The sequence below is a fragment of the Sinohyriopsis cumingii genome, unplaced genomic scaffold, assembly GCF_028554795.1.
Source record: "Sinohyriopsis cumingii isolate HCF-2022 unplaced genomic scaffold, ASM2855479v2 utg001397l, whole genome shotgun sequence".
NCBI lineage: Eukaryota > Metazoa > Mollusca > Bivalvia > Unionida > Unionidae > Sinohyriopsis > Sinohyriopsis cumingii.
The window spans coordinates 1,058,569-1,079,966 of record NW_028315993.1 but is presented as its reverse complement, the minus strand read 5'-3'; the positions used below and the strand labels follow the sequence as shown (position 1 = coordinate 1,079,966).

General features: G+C 33.9%; 1 protein-coding gene across 1 annotated transcript in view; it reads left to right on the top strand.

Annotated features, from left to right (window-relative positions):
• LOC149772534 (uncharacterized) overlaps positions 1-21,398 on the top strand; it is an 88,252-nt gene that overhangs the window by 5,276 nt on the left and 61,578 nt on the right. Inside the window, exons 2-4 of the mRNA XM_089947652.1 lie at positions 1,149-1,312; positions 11,455-12,243; positions 15,389-15,466. Of these exons, the coding sequence (XP_089803778.1) occupies positions 1,240-1,312; positions 11,455-12,243; positions 15,389-15,466 (940 nt within the window). The 5' untranslated portion in view covers positions 1,149-1,239. The remainder of the gene's footprint in view (positions 1-1,148; positions 1,313-11,454; positions 12,244-15,388; positions 15,467-21,398) is intronic.

Genomic DNA, 21,398 nt, shown 5'->3' with positions numbered 1-21,398 from the left:
TAAAACCACTAATATGTCACAACTTTAATATGGCACAAGATCACTAAGATTAAACAACACATCTAAGATCACACAAATCCACTAAGATCACACAACACCTCTAAGATCACATACAACCATTAAAATCACACAACACCTCTAAGATGGCACAAGATCACTAAGATCACACAACATCACTAAGATCGCACAAATCCAATAAAATCACACAACACCTCCAAGACCACACAAAACCATGAAGATCACACAACAACTGTAAGAATGCACAAGATCACACAACACCTCAAAAATCACACAAAACCACTAAAATCACACACAACCTCTAAGATCACACAAAACCATGAAGATCACACAAAACCATGAAGATCACACAGCACTTTTAAGATCACACAACACCTCTAAAATTACACAACAACTGTGAGATGGCACATTTTCTTTAGGATCAAACAAAACCTCTAAAATCACACAAAACCGCTAAGATCACATACCACCTCTAAGATCAGGCAGCACCAATAAGATCACACAACACATCTAGGATGGCAGAAAATCACCAAGATCACAAAACACCTCTAAGATCACACAACACCTATAAAATCACACAAAACTACTAAGATCACACAACACCTCTAAGATGGCACAAGACCACAAATCACACAACACCTCTAAGATCACGCAACGCTTCTACGATCACACAACTCCTCTAAAATCAAACAAAATCACTAAGATCACAGTACACCTCTAAGATCACACAAAACCACTAAAAGCACAAAACACCTATAAGATCACACAAAACCACTAAGATCACAGTGCACCTCTAAGACCACACATAATCACTAAGATCACAGTACACCTCTAAGATCACACAAAACCACTAAGATTACACAACACGTCTAAGATGGCACAATTTCACTAATATCATAAAACACTAAGATGAATAGGGAACATAAATATGATTACATTTTGCGTGTAAAAAAAGAGTATGTAATTGCAGCTTTGATAAGCTCTTTACATACCAAAATGTTTACACGATTTCATTTGTATAGATATTTCATTTTACAAGCAAGTTGATCTCTGTACAATAATTCATAAACTAAATATTAATTATTTATATTACATCGACACGGCTAGAATAGTCCTGTCTATTTTTGCAGCCCAGTCATCCTGTCAGCATTGTGTTAGATTGAAAACTCATTTCACTTGGAGTGAATAACCCAGAAGCACAATCATATAAAAAAAGATAAAATGGCTACAGGAGGAGAGAAAAAAGTTGGTTACAGTCTTGCCAAGGTTGGGACTCTGACACTAGAAAAAAACAGTAAGTGATCCATAAGTTACTTATAAAAATCCAATGGAGTTTGTCAATGAATATTTTCACAATCTGCATACGGATACTTGTACTATGTTCATTACATGGTGGAAAATGTTAGTTTCTATTTTATACTCATTTGTTTCCTAAGGTCTGACATACCTAATGGAATATGACAGTTAATAATTTCATATTTTCGTAGTCTTTGTTACATAAGTCTGGCATATTTATTCGAATATTTAAGTGAATGCTTTGAATTTCGAACTTAGTTTCATACTCTGTCATTATATATTGTCGGCATACTTAATGGAATCTGTCAGTAAATATTGTCATACCCTGCATACAGATGTTTTTAATACATATATTATAAAGGAAATACAGGAATGACCGTGTGTACTAGCAATACAACAGCCAATGGGAAACACATCAGAGTTGGCTAAGCCTAAATATTGAAGCAACCTTAAAACTATAATGTAAAACCATAAGCTCATGTTTTGGTAATTTGATATTCCAACTGGCTGCAATGCAAGTCTGTTCATTGGTCATGCGTGTAAGCTTTCACCATGACACCTATTATACTGGCTTTCTGTATGATGACATAGTCTGGTGGTTATACATACACATATAAAAGAGATCAATAACTGAACCTACTCTCTTTGTTCAGTGTAGTGTGTTCCTAAATAATGTTTATTCATATGCAATATGAACCGACTGATAGCGATTGTGACTGCATGGTGACAGGTATGAACATGCTCTTGTCACTGTTGGCAGGTAATCTTACCACCGCAATGCTATGTTTCGTTTTTACCGAGCTTAAAGAATGATTTACCTTTATGTATTGCGCCAAAATATCTGCCCTTTGGAGAGGTATTAGATTTTTGTAAGAAAATAGTCAAATATTTATGTATTTTTTTTTCTCCCACGGACGATGTTCAGACTACCTTTCTTGTTATGATCTCAATCTAGAAGTTGTTCTTACGGAATATAGATATTATGAACACAAAGAAGACTTGTAACGATGACGACAATTTTATTGATAAAGCATCCCCAAACAGATGTGTTGTTTGTCTCTGGCACAAAGTAGATTCAAGAAAACATACAGATTTTATGCATGCGCGTTATTAAAAAATTCGAAATTAGACGTCACAAGAATAAAACTAACAAACATCTAAATCAAAGAGTCTCATTTTGTTCATATTTGAGTAGAATTACGTTGAGGAATAATGTTCTAGCTAAGGTCTCCAAGAACATGTTTTGCAAGATCGTGCGTAAAAGAAATCCTGTCCTCCAAATCCAGTATAATTTAGTCTATAGTCTAATTTGTTGGCATAAATCTCAAAATTGTATTGTTATTAACATTTTTATTTATCACAAGCATATGTCCGGAAGATGGCAGCATAAGACTGCATTGACCGTGTAATCATATGAGGTGCCGTTTTATTACACTGGACAACAAATTTTTACAAAAGTCATGTTACTGAAATAAAATTAGTCAATTCTTATCAATTTTTATGTGCTGAACACGAATATGACAGTCAAATTGCAAAATTGGCTCTAGTTTTTTTGTAATCTGCAAGAAATTAATGTTTACATAACGAAATGCATTCCAATAGTAAAAGGTCAACTGTAATAGCCTACCTATAAAAAATCAAGTCATTGACTACATCTTAGATTTCTTCGCCTGTCTCTTGTACAGCTGTTCGGGAGCATCTCTGAGGAGTGTCCAGCAGTAGTCAGCCAGCATTGTAGTGGACCATTTTCCCTGGTATCTTTGTTCCATTGTTGCGATATCTTGATGAAAACGTTCGCCGTGTTCATCACTAACAATACCACAGTTGCTAGGAAAGAAATCCAAATGGGAATGAAGGAAGTGAATCTTTAGAGACATATTGCAGCCAAGTTTCTTATACTTCATCAACATGTCTTCTACTAGTTCCTTATAGTTTTCTGCCCTAACATTTCCGAGGAAGTTTGTAGAAACTAGGCGAAAAGCATTCCATGCTTGTTTCGCGTCACCTTCCAGCAAGTTGTTGAACCGGTCATCTTTGAAAAGCTCTCGAATCTGAGGACCCACAAAAACTCCCTCTTTAATCTTTGCTTCGCTGAGTCGAGGGAATTTTTCATGCAGGTATCGGAATGCTGGCAAAGTCCGGTCAATGGCTTTCACGAAGTTCTTCATCAAACCTAGTTTGATGTGAAGGGGTGGTAGCAAGATTTTCTGAGCCTCAACCAGAGCTGGGTGTTGGATATTCTTCTCTCCAATGGCTACATTCTGCCTGTGAGTCCATTCCTTCCTCATGTAGTGCATTTCCCTTGCTCGGCTATCCCACTCGCATAAGAAACACATGTATTTTGTATATCCTTGCTGCAGTCCCATTAAAAGGGCAACTACCTTCAAATCACCACAGAGGTGCCAGCTGTACTTGTTATACTCAATGGAATTCAGTAGCTGCCTTAAGTTATCGTATGTCTCTTTCATGTGGATAGCATACGCTACTGGAATAGATGGAAGAATGTTTCCATTGTGCAAAAGCACAGCCTTGAGACTCAGTTTCGAAGAGTCCACAAATAGTCTCCATTCTTGTGGGTCATGAGTGATTTTTAAAGCATTCATGAGGCCCTCAATATCGGAACAGAATATCAGATTACTTTCCTTTCTGAAGAAAGGCTCCAATTGCTGGTGGCGCTTTCGATATGCAGTAATTGTGACATCTTCTTCTAGAAGATTCCATTGTTGGAGTCTTGATCCTAGCAATTCTGCCTTGTTCTTTGATAAGTCCAAATCACGAATCAGGTCATTTAGTTCTTCCTGTGTTATTCTGTGTGGGGTTGATGATGCACCACAGTGAAAATCTGGATCACTGCATGCTGATGGACCAGGAGAAGAACAGGTCGACTCACCTTTGTCTTCATCAGATGAATCAAGAGAATATTCTGCTGGAGGTTCTGGAATAGGAAGTCCCTCACCATGTGGAACTGGTCTCAATGCAGACGGAATGTTTGGGTAGACTATTCTCGACTTCTTTCGCTTCGTTATTCCGCCGGAAAGAGGAGGAACCAAGCAGAAGTAACAGTCATTTAGGTGGTTGCTTGGCTCTCTCCACACCATTGGGACTGCAAACGGCATTGATGACCTTTTGCAATTCAACCACTGTGAAAGCTGTGTTGTACATGTAGCACAGCATATATGCGGAGCCCAAGGCTTGTCTTGGTCACCAACCTTGCATCCGAAGTAAAGATGATATGCCTTCTTCACTTGAGAATTGATACTTTTCTTCTGGTTGGCAAATGTCACTTCCCCACAAATATAGCAAAAATTGTCCGCGGTATTAACACACTTTCGAGGCATTACTGTTCTTTATTGTACGTAAATGGATAAAATAATAAGTTTTATGTAACAGTAGCTTGAACTGTCTCGCACAACGTCTAAAATATTTTAAATGCTGAACCTATCTGATTGGGCTTTATATAGTACACTGCTTACGTCAGCTTCAGCAGCCGCCTGGCATTAGTATAATAGGCCTACACATGTATAGTACACTGCTGACGTCAACTTACTTCAGCAGCCGCATGGCATTAGTATTGCATTGCATCAGAAAATGATGCAATCAACTGTGGATGATGTGAGCATGATGGTATTATGCAATGTTACATCATTATTCCGGATGTTGCTGCAGTCCTACTGGAGAAATTTACACAGTGAAACATAGAAAATGAGGTATATGAATATCTTCAAAACGAGACCCAATACAAATTTTTCACGGTTATATTCGTGTTCGCCACACCAAAATACTACAGATTAGGGCCTTTTCAAGTCAGTAATGATTTCACTGTTGACCAGTGTTATTGTATGCTGTATAATGCATTCGGTGTATGATATACATACTCTCGTGTATGATAGCATAACTTCAAATTCAATATATTATTATTTCTTTCAATGTATTGTTTTATAAATTAGATGCATATCTTAAATTTGTCTAATGAATGATTTAAATTCCGTTCGAACTGAGTTAAATATGTTGGATATAGGCGTTATTTCCCAATATTGAAAAGAGAATTCAAGTGTGAAGAAAAAACTCGCGACTAAACTTAAATTTGTGAATTTCATGTACACTAATTAATTAAGATTTTATGCTCGTCAAATATTAACTACAAATTTAGTTATTTGATATAATAAAATGAAATGATATCACAAGATATATATAATAGCATAAAATAAGGAAAAAGAGTAAAATGGCGCCTCATATTTCTAGGTCTAATATGGTTCGATGATCAAAATATTTAGATTTATATGTGAATATTATAAAAACGATATTAGTTTGACAATGGGTCGGTAATTGCCCTGCCCACCCCACCGTCAACCAGGGTCATTATCCAGTACAAGAATACGCTTTTATTTTGACATGTGTAGAGTTAGAGGTTGAATAATCTCCCACCCACCAAACCGTCAATCATGGGTTGTGTCCACCATTGTACATGGTATTATTTGGACATTTGAGGCTCATAAACGCATTTAACACCTTGACCTCCAGCCAGTTCGATGTCGCTTGGACCACAGAAGTCACGTTTTATCGTCAACCAGAAGGTCAGACTCCTGTGGTTGGACCATATCACACATACACACGTGCGTGTGTAAGGTATTGTTTATTAAATTTTAATCCGCCTATGGCATTTATAAACATTGTTTCTACCCCTGTCATCAACTCTATCGATCAGTCACGAATTTCCATTGATCACTGATTAATCACCAGTGACGTACGAAAATAACGATACAAATATTAAGAATTTCCAGCCACCCACCTCATTCATAAAGGACAGAGTACGTAGGAATCTGGAGTGAGAGAGAAAACTTATTTGAAACTGAACCTTAACCATGTAGCCTACTATAACTTGGATAGTTGTAACGGTATGTGTACACTTTCCGTGGGATTTATCCACAGTGTTCATAATATCAGTGATACAAATTCGCAATAATCTGTAGAAATTATAAGGTAATTTTCTTGTTTATGAGGCACACACATACTGTAATTTATTTAATGCTTGCTTTTGTTGCTGTTGTTTTTTTTTTCTTAAACCTATAATTAGGTTGTAAAACAAAATTATTTTTAAATATCAAAATATGCGAAAGGTGCCCCCTACCTACTCTCTCTATTTTGGTGAGTCAGGCAAGATCCTTTTCTGGGGGGTTGGTGGGTGGCACCAGACAGATGCCCCCATTCCAAAAAAATATAGAACGTATTTTATGTTTGTATGTTTCCCCCTTAGATATATTGTATGTTTAATTTAAAAAGAATTTTATTATAACAAATGTATTGTTACAGGTCCCCTAAGTCTCAGTGTTTGCTATTTGTGTTAATGCTATATTGTGTGTATGCTATATTTTCTGTATGTTTGAGACAGCAAGTATAAGTCAGAATTTTCCCCCAGTTATCTTATTTCAATTCTTTGGGTATAGAATACATTATAATATATTTTATATTATTTATCCGTTAATTTATTTTCAATTTAGAATTTTAGCGATCGGAACAGTGTGCTATATTAGTTTAAGAAAAAAATTCTATGTTTTATTCAAGTGTTAATCTGTGTCGTTTCTCGTAATATGTTCCTTAAATGTATAGGTAGGCTGTGCTCGATTCACATTTCTTTATTCTCCTTGTATTTCTCCTGATTCGAGTTAGACCTCCTTTAGTTATTTAAACTATTTCTTATAGCCTTCGTTATCTTCAAAGAAGTAAACTCACTTGGCCATTTGTTTGGAAAGAAATGATAATTTTTTGGGCCATATTTGTGTTATAAAAGATTACTCAGTTAATATTCCTGGCTGCAAAATAAATAAAAAAATAAAATTTTTTAAAAAAATTATTTAATTTTTTTTTTTGCCTACAAGTAATAGACTCAAAGTCATATGTCAACGTCGGTGCGATTAGCAATTATAAGTATTGAATATCTCAGGCAATATAATGATCTTTCTCAAAAGGATGAAACCCTATTGACGGTTGTGCACAATTATTGACAACCCATATTATTCTATTTATCGACACATTATGTTTTGATAGAACGATATTGTTTGATTTCATACATACTAATAATTCCATTAAACAAGATATGTCGTTTTTCGATTTAGTACTTCTTTATAATGGATATCACTTAAAGGGCACCGTAGTTTTGCAAACATATTGATAAGAAAGATTTCGTATGCATAAGAAAATAATCCGTGTCAATTACCCTTTGTCGAGGGGATACGGTAGAGTGGGTATAACTGTGTGCAACGTATTCCCGGATTGACTGTTATGTAAAGCCGTATAATAGTGTTTCGTAAGCTGTGAAACAAATAACGTTTGCATGTGTTTATTTCTCACGGGTTGATCTACCTGAAACCGTAGCTTCCACTTCTGTTGATCGGTTTTACCATTTAATGTATTGATGGAATCGGGGGATTAAGATTGGCTGGTATATGGAGTAGCTCTTTACTCGAGACTGGCAAAGAAACGAAATAACAGACACACAGAAGTCGGAACGAACTTTAAGTTCAATATTATTTAGTAATATTTGAAGACTTGTCAGCAATATGGAAGGCAGGCGAACAAGTCTCATCCAATATGTACTTAACTTCTTAAGCTGGAAATCTGTTGTGTCAAAAACTAGTTTTTTTATTTTTTTATAATTATGTTTTGCTTCTTCTATTACGGCGATGTGACCTATGACGAATTAAGAGAAAAACGTAACAGAATGCGATTTCATACCCGGCTAAAATAATTTTGAAATAGAAGGGTCATTTGAACTTTATTTTAAAAGACAAGTCTAAAATGTATAAGGGATGAATATTATACTGGAATTGTTAAACGAGTAAAATTTTTGCTTGTACTATCGTTAACATATAAAGAGAAATAATCATAAAATGTATGTATGTATGTATGTATGTATGATTCTAAAGTGTATTTGTTTATGATTTGGACATTTAACGCAGCTTAAAACAATTTTTCAATCATATCGCTACGATGTCTGCAATGAGGCAGCTAATAGTCAGTTTATAGTGAGGTCTAGCACTGGGGCATCATGTCGCAGACATGCAGCATGATGTCCCTCCCAGTCAAATTATCCTGACAGCAGGCCCCAGTCCTAACACTAATCTCATAATGCTTGGCACCTAGCAAAGCAGCTGTTAGAATAATTTTTATAAAAAAAAAAGTCTTGGGTATGACTCGGACAGGGTTCGAACCTACGACTTCACGCATCCGAGGCGGACACTCTAACCAGTACACCACCAGAGCGGTAGATGATTTTAAAGATATGATTCAGTAACAATATGTGATGCATTATGACAGCGGTTGTAGTATACGCTTAAACACCGCAGTGATAGGCATGACGCTGTATTAATACGTCGTAGTATCAATCGTATTCATCATTACCTGTAGTTTCTGAGTTATGGGACGCGGTGGTAAGCATGACGCGGTATTAGGCATGACGCGGTAATAGGACGTCGTAGACTCAATCGAATCAGTTTTTATCATTACCTATAGTTTCTGAGTTATGGAATTGGACATTACACATTCATTTCAAATGACGACAACAATGACAAAATGTGTTGGCTTCGCTGTACATTTCCTTCGCTGTTCCAAGTGTCTGGGAGAGCCTTTTGCCTAAACTTGGACATTTTTATTTTAATTTGCAATTTAATTTGTTTAAGTCTAAGTTTTGTAATATGTATTATGCAATATATTGCCAAACTATGTATGTATAATAAAATAAATTATGATTTGCTGTAACAATAGTTTGCTCAGTTATAAAGTTTAATTTAGAATGAACAATGCCAGTATAAAGTTTGTTAATCACAATGTTTGTAATTTTTTTGAATTATTGTAAAGATTTGGACTTTATCGAAGTGAGAATGCTATCTTCTCAATTGGATAATTATGTTCAAATAAAATATTGTGTAATATCCAAGTGGAATTTATAAATGGCATATATATATATATATATATATATATATATATATATATATATATATATATGTGTGTGTGTGTGTGTGTGTGTGTGTGTGCATGTGTATGTGTGTTAATTACATATATGAATGTTTACGGTTTTTCTAAAAGAGGTTGTGTAAAACTATATGTAAAAATATATACAATGTAACATTGCTGCAGAACATTCCACTGGGAAACGGTATTTTGTAATGTCAGGGGGCATCTAAAAAATGCCCCCCCCCCCCCCACCTCAAAATTACCGACACTGCTTTTAGCTTGTCAGAAATTTGCTGTGAAGTTACGTAAAGAGATAAGGGAAACTCGAAGAAAAAGTATATAAATTGTGTTAGTAAAACACACGTCATCAGATATGAAAGTGTATTTCTCATGGAAGACCAGTGATTTATTTTCGTGAATATACGGAACTCGTCATAATAATTTATCCATGAGAATTATACGGCCTTGATACACGCGTTTAAAATTAAAAATGCCTTTACTTTCCTCCTGAAAATAGCCACTTTCTTCGCAAACAGTTGTCTTCGTGAAAAATCATAACGGAAATTACATGCACGACATTTGACATGATTAATTCTCTACTATTCTTGAACATGATGAAATGGTGCAAGACCCTTTAGGGAAATAAAACTCGACACATCGATAATTATATATATGGAGTTCGGAACTTCAGGCCTGGTAAATATTTCTCTTGAAAAAGATGATAAATTAACATCAGAACTACTATACAAAAAAGTGATAACCCCAGACACATTTACACTGCCCATGTTTAAACATCTTACAAAATTGTTACTTCGATAGCTGCAAATGTTTGCCAGGAGTTTGCACTTAACACCATTAACAACCATGATAACCACTTGGTTAAAAGCTGACGATGTATATTTTGTTTTATATTAAAAGTAGCCTAATTTACCAATAAATGCAATCTTCAAAACATAAACTTGTGTATAATCTGTTTTCCGTTATGTTTGTCTGACTTTTTTTATTTTTCCCAGAGAGTTATTTTGCAATCGGAGTTTGTGTGACAGTTGAAGACACGCACTCTGTCAAACATCGATACTAAAACTCTACCGCTGTTTTGACCCCTGTGTCATGTAAACTTTAGTACATCGGGCTTCGCGGATTTGTAAATAAGTACGTTTCTCCATGTTGCATGTTTCCGTCAGCGTTCTTTTCAGTGCAGACGTCATAATTCAAGGCAGGCATACCAATGTAAGAAAATGCAGCAGACAAGTAAATGAATGAAGACGTTTATTAACAGGGACTTTCATTGAAATACTCAGGGTAGTACATACATATAGGGTAACGACTAAATGTTGAGTATGACAGGGAAATGTTAGATGAATGATTTATTATTATTATTATTATTATTATTATGTTATTATTATGTTATTATTATTATTATCTAGTGAGTTTCGTTCACCTGCCCTTCTCCGCGATTCCCCGTTTGCATGGCCAACTCCAATAATATGGTTAAACAACTTTTCAAAGAATGAAAAAATTGGCATTCATCAGGTTAAATTCTTTATATTTTCTCTATTTTTTCGGCTTTTAATGGAATTTGAAACAGAATTGAAATTTTTAAGTGTTACTATTATAGTTGTAAACTAACGAAGTGTTTCTAATTTTGTTTTGGTTTTATTAACAAATGTAAGTTTAGTTGGCTGTGTTTAATATAGTGTGCTATCATGCTTTGTTATTGTTGTACTCGTTAAAATCGACAGCCGTTATTCTGTTTGCAAAACTGGTCTATCCGTTTTATTTCTAGTTTTGACTAAAATCCCTTTTTTTTATTTTAAAAATGTACCCCCCCCCCCTCATTTTTGGTGTGTGTCCCTGTTTTGTGATCAGTTATTACGTGGTATTGTGATGAAGATCTTCACTCTATTGCTTTCAATGAATAAATATAAATATGCAAATTTAGTAATATATACGACGACAACCACCATGACCATCGCATTTTTGTGAGAGCTAAATTTAGAACAATAGAATAAGTATAATAAATTTAACAGGAATTAATTTTTAAAGTCATAAATATAATTAATTAAATTATTATTAATGTATTAGTACCTACACACTGCAAATATACAAGTTATTTCATATTTTAATATAATTATACATGTTTAATATTTGTGTGTAGATGTGTATTCATGTATCACTTTATTTCCACAGCCGACAAGTCCCCCTTGTACATCTCTATTGTCGTCTGCCAAGACAAGATAGTCGTCCTAGACAGGAATACGGATAAAGTCAAGATACATCGACTCCATGATGGAAAATTCCTGGCATCGTCAGACAGACTGGAGTCATGGCCATGTGACATGTGTCTGATAGACGCCATGACAATTTGTGTCCTTCATCAAGACGGTCAGATAAAAATGATGGCCATTCATTCTACAGACATGTCACGTGATATTAAAACGACCAGGACTTTACGTCTAGAGGGAGTAATGGATGAATATCATGGTGTTGTCAGATTGAATGACAGTCTTGTTGTCACTGGTGTAAAACAGGACACGATGTACTGGTGTGTTGTGTCACTTAAAGACGGACATGTTGACACAATTCACCGGATTTGTGAAGGGTACAGACGGAGTAGAGTGACAACAAAAGACAACATGATTTATGTCTCGTGTGATGCTGGTGATAAATTCCCTGATAATACTGGTGTATATGGATTCGACATTTTGAATCCCAGTCAATGTAAATATACATACAAACATAAACGTCTACGATGGCCGACATCAATCGTTATAAATGAAGACGGGAATATTTTCGTATGTAACTATGGAGTCCGTGATGATTCCTGTATTCATCAACTTACAGCTTCATGTCAACTTGTCGCCATTTTCACACACGGAATTCCATGGGGTCTCCAAGCCATATTCTGGGACAATGGACGTCTGTATGCCACATGCAGTGTGAGTAGTGACATTACTGTATTCCGTCCCGTGTATCAAGGTAATTCATATTTCTTATATTTTATTGACATTAAAAACTTTTAATGACGTCATAAATACAATTACAAACTTCATTTATTGAAAATTCTCAAAGATTTCATTTTAAATTTAGAAAACAAAATGTCAACATGACAATTTAGTCATGTTGATATGAAGTTACATATAAATAAAACAGTTTTTTGTTGTTATAACATTTATATTAAGTTCATTTTAATATTGTTAAGTGATTTACATTTATTTATACTATTTATTTATAATATATTTATTTATATGTAAATAATAATAATATACATTTTATAGACATAATTTATCAACGACTGAAAAGGACGACGAAATTTTATACCGAGTTTGTCCACCAGGTGTCGCTTTCATTCCAAGCGCGTGCCATTCAGTCTGGTCAAATATAGATTACAAAGATGGCCGTTGGATGTATTCACTTGTTCTGTATAAGGTTTTATGAATTTTTTTTTTTTTTTTTTTTAATTATTACGTGTTGCTTTTATTGCATTTATAAGGCTCCAAATTGGAATAAAGCAACAATTCGGAAATTACACGATTGTGTCTAGCAATATAAATAGACAGAGCGGCTGGTTTGTGTAATTCTACGAATTATCGCACACGTCGGAAATTAAAGATAAGTAAGTGGTTTTGTATCACTTCCATTAGTGCCTTTTCAGTGACGCATGTTAATGGATACATTTTTTAAATTATTTTCTGCAGGGAAAAATACGTGAATAATAAAACAAATAAATTTCTCACAAGTGATTTTGACAATATCACATTATATACTGTAAGGTGGGAAACCTAAAGAAGTGTCAGGTTTTTGCAGCTATTGGCGAAGTTAGCAAAATTAAAGGACAATTTCATCAGTTTCGAGTGAACTCTTAGACAGATGGTGAAGTTTAGTTTTATAAAATGTTTTCTAAGTACAATGTACATGTAGTAAATTGTATAAACTGTATTAATGATTTAATATGATTTTTCTGTCTTTCCTAATTATTACAGCAGTGATGAAATACTAAAACTTTATATTGGTTCAATCTGGAAATATTTATAAAAAATAAATTCATTTTGATTTACACGAATAAATAATAAACTTGTTTAGATATTGCTCATGATTTTATCTAATAAATGAATTATTTGTTTGAAATGAAGATACTAAATGAATTATTCCGCTGCTTAAAGAATAGATGTAACAACTGCATAGTCCCTATGGTATTGTAATACACAATCTGCTCTCTTAGAGAAATTATAACAAACTTAAAAGTTCATTTACAACAGACTGAACCATTTTACAGAATTTAACATTGTAAGAGATATTCAGTAGAACACATGACAACTTTAACCTGTAAATGAATATAGCATACAACAGTTACAACTAAATAGAACTCATAAAATTTGTCCCTTTAGATGACGTACAACAGTTGCAACTAAATATAGCTAATAAACTGTGTCCCTTTAGATGGCGTACAACAGCTACAACTAAAAAGAGCTCATAAAATGTGTCCCTTTAGATGACGTACAACAGTTACAACTAAATAGAGCTCATAAAATTTGTCCCTTTAGATGACGTACAACAGTTACAACTAAATAGAGCTCATAAAATTTGTCCCTTTAGATGACGTACAACAGTTACAACTAAATAGAGCTCATAAAATTTGTCCCTTTAGATGACGTACAACAGTTACAACTAAATAGAGCTCATAAAATTTGTCCCTTTAGATGACGTACAACACTTACAACTAAATAGAGCTCATAAAATTTGTCCCTTTAGATTTTTAATATGTTCAGAATATTCATCTTGTGCTACATCTCCAGTCAAGACCTTTCCTACCTTTAAGCCAATCTTTTAGGTTTCATGGTCTTTCACACTGCTATTTTTGTATCAAGATTGTCAGGTAAATGTACTTTACACACTCCAGTGTATCAGGAAAATCATTACCTATATGAGGATTGTCAGGTAAATGGACTTACATACTTCAGTGTATTAGGGAAATCATTACCTATATCAAGATTGTCAGGTAGTCAGGTAAATGTACCTTACACACTCCAATGTATTAGGAAAATCATTACCTATATCAAGATGAACTAGATATTTTTATTTTAGGAGTGAAAATGTGTCAGTAGTAAAATAGAAAATTACATCAGCTGTCTGAGAAAGATAAATACATTATATTTCACAGGGATGGAATTTAATGTACATCTAGATAACATACATGAACATTCACACAGATATTAGGGATTTGCATCAAATTAGGTAAAATAATACAGATGTTAAGGATTTGCATCAAATTAGGTAAAATAACATAGATATTAAGGATTTGCATCAAATTAGGTAAAATAAAACAGATGTTAAGGATTTGCATCAAATTAGGTAAAATAACACAGATATTAAGGATTTGCATCAAATTAGGTAAAATAATACAGATGTTAAGGATTTGCATCAAATTAGGTAAAATAACATAGATATTAAGGATTTGCATCAAATTAGGTAAAATAACACAGATGTTAAGGATTTGCATCAAATTAGGTAAAATAATATAGATCTTAAGGATTTGCATCAAATTAGGTAAAATAACATAGATATTAAGGATTTCATCAAATTAGGTAAAATAATACAGATATTAAGGATTTGCATCAAATTAGGTAAAATAATAGAGACGTTAAGGATTTGCATCAAATTAGGTAAAATAATACAGATGTTAAGGATCTGCATCAAATTAGGTAAAATAATACAGATGTTAAGGATTTGCATCAAATTAGGTAAAATAATATAGATGTTCACTCAAGAAAATGGGGAATTTTACAGCTGACTAAAACACCTGTACGTAGCTGCATGTCTCCGTGGCACAGTCTGTCCCGTCTTTGAGAGACTTATCTATTTCTGTTTCCCATACAAAATGTGTGTTTGCATATAGATGTCGAAAATTAACTTGTTATGTGAGTTATTCTTATTTTCTTTTAATCGGTTAAGGATATTTGAAAATTGTTTATATATTTTGTCATGGCCAGAAATTGTTTCGGTATCTATCTCTGGCAGCAATCAACTGCATATACTAAGTCTAGTTAAGTTTTGTATTTAAGAGACAGTCCAATCTAGTTGTGTTTAAGAAACAGTCCAACCTAATTGTGTTTAATTTTTTCAGAAGGGTTGATACGTAGGTTGATGCATTCTTTGGGTCTTGGTCGCTCCCAAAAGAAACTTGCCAAACAGAACAGTCAAGGTAAGGGTTGCATGAGATAGCAGTTTTGTTTTAAAAGCTTTTTTTAACCAAAGATCACCTTGCTAAAGGCCAGTCAAGCTTATATTCTGACCATGCGTCCTTTGTGTATTGTACTCTGCCTATCATCCATTCATCAATATTTGTTATGTCAAAACTACACGTATAAGAATGCCCATATATGTTGTACTGTCCATTTGAATTTAAGTGGGAGCGTTGTCCATACTATGTTGTGATGTCCACTTGAATTTCAGTGAAAGTTTTGTGAATATTACTGTTAGATTGGATATAAGTGGGGTGGGGGTTGGGTATAATATTGCTGAGCTATTTTTGTCAATGTGGTTCTTGTGAAAACTCCTTGGAGGATTTATCAAAATGCCAATTGATAACATTACTACAGCACATGTATGCTGATCTCTGTTTTCATATTAGGATATTGGCTGTGTTAATCATATATGGAAATTTAGGGAATCAAGATTTGCTTTTGAGTGATAGAACTTTATGAAGAAATAAAGATAAATAGTTTGATTACTTTATATTATTATGTATAATGTATTTATTTACATTTTTAATTGTTAAAATAATAAAGATAATCATGTAAATTTCAAAGTTTTTAATTGTTTAATTGCTGCGTCAGTATCCAGTTTTTAAATACAAAATGTGTTTTTACAAACCACCTGGGGCCATGAGTGGCCAAGTGATCTAAAGCACTTGTCATTACAAACCACTGTCTGCAATGGTTCAAGTCTCGCATTCAGCCAGTGTGGGTATGTGAGAAAGCTTGTCAGTAGCTTCTTGTGAGTCAGTGGTTGTTTCTGGGGCTTTCTTGGGTTTTTCCACTACCATTGATACTGGCCACCATGTATTGCCTATCTTGTGCTGAACAATGGCGTTAAACCCTCAAACACTAACAACCCTCAAAAAAAAGCTAGAGTGAAATTTGAGTTATGTCCCTTGGTACTATTATTTAAAAAGAATTAAATATTATTCAAACTTATATAATAAAAATAAAGGATGAAAAAGTGATAAAATCATTATCATAATACTTTTAATAAATTGGTTATAAATAGTTATGTATAATGAAATTATATTATAACAATTATTTATTGTATAACTACTTATTTATTTCTATTAATGTCAGTATTTATGCAAATAATTTTTTAATATAATTTGTGTTACAGAGGCAAGGCATGTTATTCTTATTATAAACAAGAACACATGAATACAGATATAAAAACAGCCTAAAAGTCTGACACTTCTGAAACTCATTCTTGTTACATAGGCAAAACAACTACATTTTTGGAATGTCTGTGCAATAATCTGACGAATATTTGAAGAAAAAATACATAATACTACAAATAATATATAACCAAAATAATCCAAAGAAGAATGGTGAACGAGCTCACAAGCTGAAAGAAGAAAATCAAAGTGGCTGCTGCACACAAAAAATCAGAGTTAGAAAAATATTTCAAGACAAGGAAAATAGAGACAGAGGAAAGATCCTTTCTTGAATGTGTCCACAAGGAAGACACACAATAAATGGAAAGAAGACTGGGAATGACCTCAATGATGACATCGCTACAAATAATGAATAAAGATTTTGTAAGCCTAACTCAATCCCTCAAGAGGAATTGCTTTCAAGGCTAGATACTAAAACCTAAAGGGAACCAGCCATTCAGAGAATAAATCATTGGAAGAGAGACAGTAAACATCAAGAAACTGTCACCAGCATTAAGACAAATAAAATAAAAACAGACCAACGAGCTACATTTATCAGATAAACCTCTATAAATACCTCTGAAGCTATAGTGGAGAAATTTGATAGAAAATTTAACATAAAGGTGACCAAAGCCAGAATGGGCACCCACCCATTAGGCCCAGTTCTAAACGGGATAAGAATAATGGAGATTGAAAAGACAGAGCTACAGAAAATATAGGCAGCCATCTTTTTTTTCGATTTTTAACAAAATAATTGTGGAAAGGCTGTATCCACCACAGAAGTGCAACAGATGTGGGAACCCATATGAAATTTTCCACATGGATACGGAATCCACACGTACTTTTACAGAAATATCCATTTGGACATTTTTATTCTGTTGCTGAAGCACTCTTATGGATTTCAGTGTATCTATATGGAAATGTTATGGATTCCTTACGTACTCCGTATGGAAAATCTCATGGAATATGCAAATTAGTTCGTGAGATATGTAGGTTGTCCATAAGGAATAAAATTAAAATTCCATATGGAATTTGTGAATAATCCATATAGAATTTGTGAATAGCTCATCCCATACAAAATTTTCATGTGCGTGTAAATGCCTTATACCGACAGTGTATGCACAATCAACTAGTTTTTCTGTAGTTTTGTAATGATTACTTAAGTTTTTGAAAGAATGGGTCTATATCTTTTTCAATGACAGTCTGCTGCCAAAAGAAAAAAATAATTTTGTCAGTTATTTAGATACTACATAAAAATTAAAATACATACAGTTGTGTATAGATCCATCCCATTCTGCCAGCATTCAATAAAGAATTGATCTTTGTGAATTTTGATTTTTTTGTAGAAAGAATTCGGGTAATAAAGGCATGCAAGATTTAATGCGAGTTTTCCATGACAGAGACTTGATTCAGTACCGAGGCCTAATGGCAGTTACTTCCCTTCTTTTAGTCAGGAGACTGGTTTACGAATTTGTAGATATGTACACAAAATATTTGAGGCACAAGAAACACAAAATGACCATGGTAGTCTTGTGTTTAAATTAGGTAGAATTTTCAAGATTGAACCGTCTTAAATGTAGCTCATTAATTTGGGAAATTCATTGTAAGCAGAACCAATATATATGCAGCAACCGATTCTAGAACCAAAAATAATTTGAAATCATGGAGTTATCATGTTGGTGAGTAAACTTAAAGAGTGTTGTATTTTGCATTTACGATCTCATGCTAATTATGCTACGCGGCGGTGTGGCGGAAGTGTAGTTTCACTTTTACAATTTAAATGCATCCAATAATGACTTTATAATGTATCTTTAACAATCGTTGAGATGACAACTATAAAGATCTTTATTATTTACTGCTGTGCTTGCCAAACTGCAGTACCGTAATCAGTGCAGTGCTGTCACTTATCGACAATAGGGTTACGAGATTATAAAATTACACATGCTTGTTAATCATATTTACATTATTCTTGTCATCTTTTTATTTCTCTCACATATCAGATTGAACCATTGTACATCTAATTTCTTTCATTCCCAAAGAAGATGGCAGTTATTATATTTCAAAATGCCGTATAGTATCAAGTTTCAATGCATTTTGTGTGTTTAAACCTCGAACGTACCAGACATTAATTTGACATTTGTCTTAACCATTTCAAAATGGATGGCAAAGCTAAAACGTATGATCTCCTTAAATGATGATCTTGAATAACACAGATGTTTCTTTGACATGTTAAGTGATTTTTGACTGTTGAACTAAAAACGAAATATCTTTTGCCAAGGAGGTAAATAGTCAATATTTTTCCTGGTTACATAGTACAATGTGGCTGTAATCATTTTCCATGGATGATACCTGAATCATACCAGAAGTAGAGGAGGATGCATAATTTTATACTGAGAGGATTTTGTTTAGAAGAGGTGATTCAGTGTAATTCAAATGGCTAACATTCTTGTTCTTCAGCTAATAGTGTATGATTTTGACAGATGAGAGCGAGAGAGATGATTTTGACAGATGAGAGAGAGATGATTTTGACAGAAGAGAGAGAGAGAGAGAACCTAACCGTTTGACACTATCCTTCCCCCCAAATGGATTTCTATATGGAAGTGAATTAGTAAAGACTTTTAAAAAGCCATACAGAACAAAAATGTAGAGAGTTTCCCCACACATCCCATTCACATTATTTTTCTCTGATTAAATAGTATTAAATGATTTGGTGACTGTATTCTTTCTTTCATTGTGATAGAAAGATCTCATGCTAATTAATGTACACCATATATTAACATTTTCATTTTAATATGGGATATTACTAATACTTTTTGGACATCAAGAGTTAGAAAATGGATGTATGTGACCATGTATAGAACAATTCAACTGATGCCATATCAGTTCTTCTGATGCTTCTAGATAGGCCAGCTTTGTTTGCAAGCTTGCATAAGGTTGTAATTAGTAAGATTAGGCAAGCTTGTAATTAGTAAGATTGTGCAAGCTTGTAATTATTAAAATTGTGAAAGCTTGTAATTAGTAAGATTATGCAAGGTTGTAATTAGTAAGATTGTGCAAGCTTAAAATGAACAAATTAAGCTTCTGTAAGCTTGCTGCAGTTTCAAGTCTGAGTTTGCGGTAAAGTTGTATTGCATGCTTGCCGCTATCTTAAAAATAAGCTTGCCATTTTGGTTTGGCTAACCTGACCTTTTAGCAAGTTATTTTGTTGATACAAATCTAGACTGGTGTAAGCAACTGAAGCACATTTGCTCTTGTAGTAAACTCCACAATTTACTTTTTGCAGAGAATTATATGTTATCTATCACTCAACCATTGGAAATTATTTTACAGTGCATGGTTGGGACAAACTTTTTGGAAAGAAATGCTGCACAATCTTTCTGTATATGCTTTCCTAAAGAGTGTGACTTGATTTTTGTCTGCCAATGTGATACACGTGTTGATATTTAAAACATGTATTCATTTTGCTTTATTAAAAGATAAGCATGTGTTTTATGTTAAATATATCATTGTTTGTACACGTAGTTAGCAGATCTCACAATTTATACTATAAATTGGGTTTTGTTTGCATCAGATTCATTTTTTTAACCACTTCTGCATCAAAAATAAACACCATGCTAATTATATGCAATTTACAACATGCTTGCTATTTGCTTTCGTATGCACCCTTTGGCTTTTAATCACCCTCTGTTTCATGCTAACCTGCTTTGTAACATAACTGCATGGTGAGTGGTATCTGTTCCATATAAGCCATTAGCCAGGAAACCTAATACAGGACCTGGGGGTTCAGGTTAGAGGAAGACATGATTAGTTTGGCTTGTGGGTTTTAACACTATTTTTCAGTAATGATAGTATATACTTGCTGGCCAGTATATTTGGTGGAGGAATAACCTGGTATGTTGCCAACAATCTTTTTCACACACCTAAATTGGCCAAGCTGAGACCAATTCATGCACATGTGAGAGTCATCTATAAAGGTGAGAGCATTAGACCACTCGGCCACCAGTGTGGTTCCAGGAGTGGGGTAAATGTGGAACAGATTACATAGATATGCAGCGAATGAAATTGAGAATACAAAAATTACAGTTATCTTTTTCTATTGTCAGTCACTGCATCTTATGTTCATCATGTTTAACATGTTCCCACACAGTAAAATGCACATACACTGATATCCAATAAATATCCATTAGCCCAGACTCTATGTTGCACTTTTGCTCCAGGTATATATGCATGTGACATACATGTAGCAGACTTGGGTTCAAATACAATGTAATTGGTATAATTAAGTAATTAATTACAATTATACTGTATTTGGATCTGTAATTGAGTATCAGCATTATTGTGACGTCCATCAGTAGCATGTGTATAGCTTTCATGTCCAGCATCATGCCCAGTCAGATTAACTTATAGGAGAGGGGGTGTTTATATGAGTAACTTGTTGCTCAGTGTTTGTGTCATGTGCAGACAGAGCATATATATATATATATATATATATATATATATATATATATATATATATATATATATATATATATCATCCTAGTGTCATGCATGTAGGTGAGAGAGTGTTTATATGCCTACCTGTTGCTCAGTCCTAGTGTCCTGTGCTGGCAGAGCATATTTTTATTCTGTTGTCCAGTCATCATGGTAGATGTAGAGAGGGGGGTGTTTATGTGCCTACCCCGTTGCCCAATCCTAATATCATGTGCATTCAAGAGTT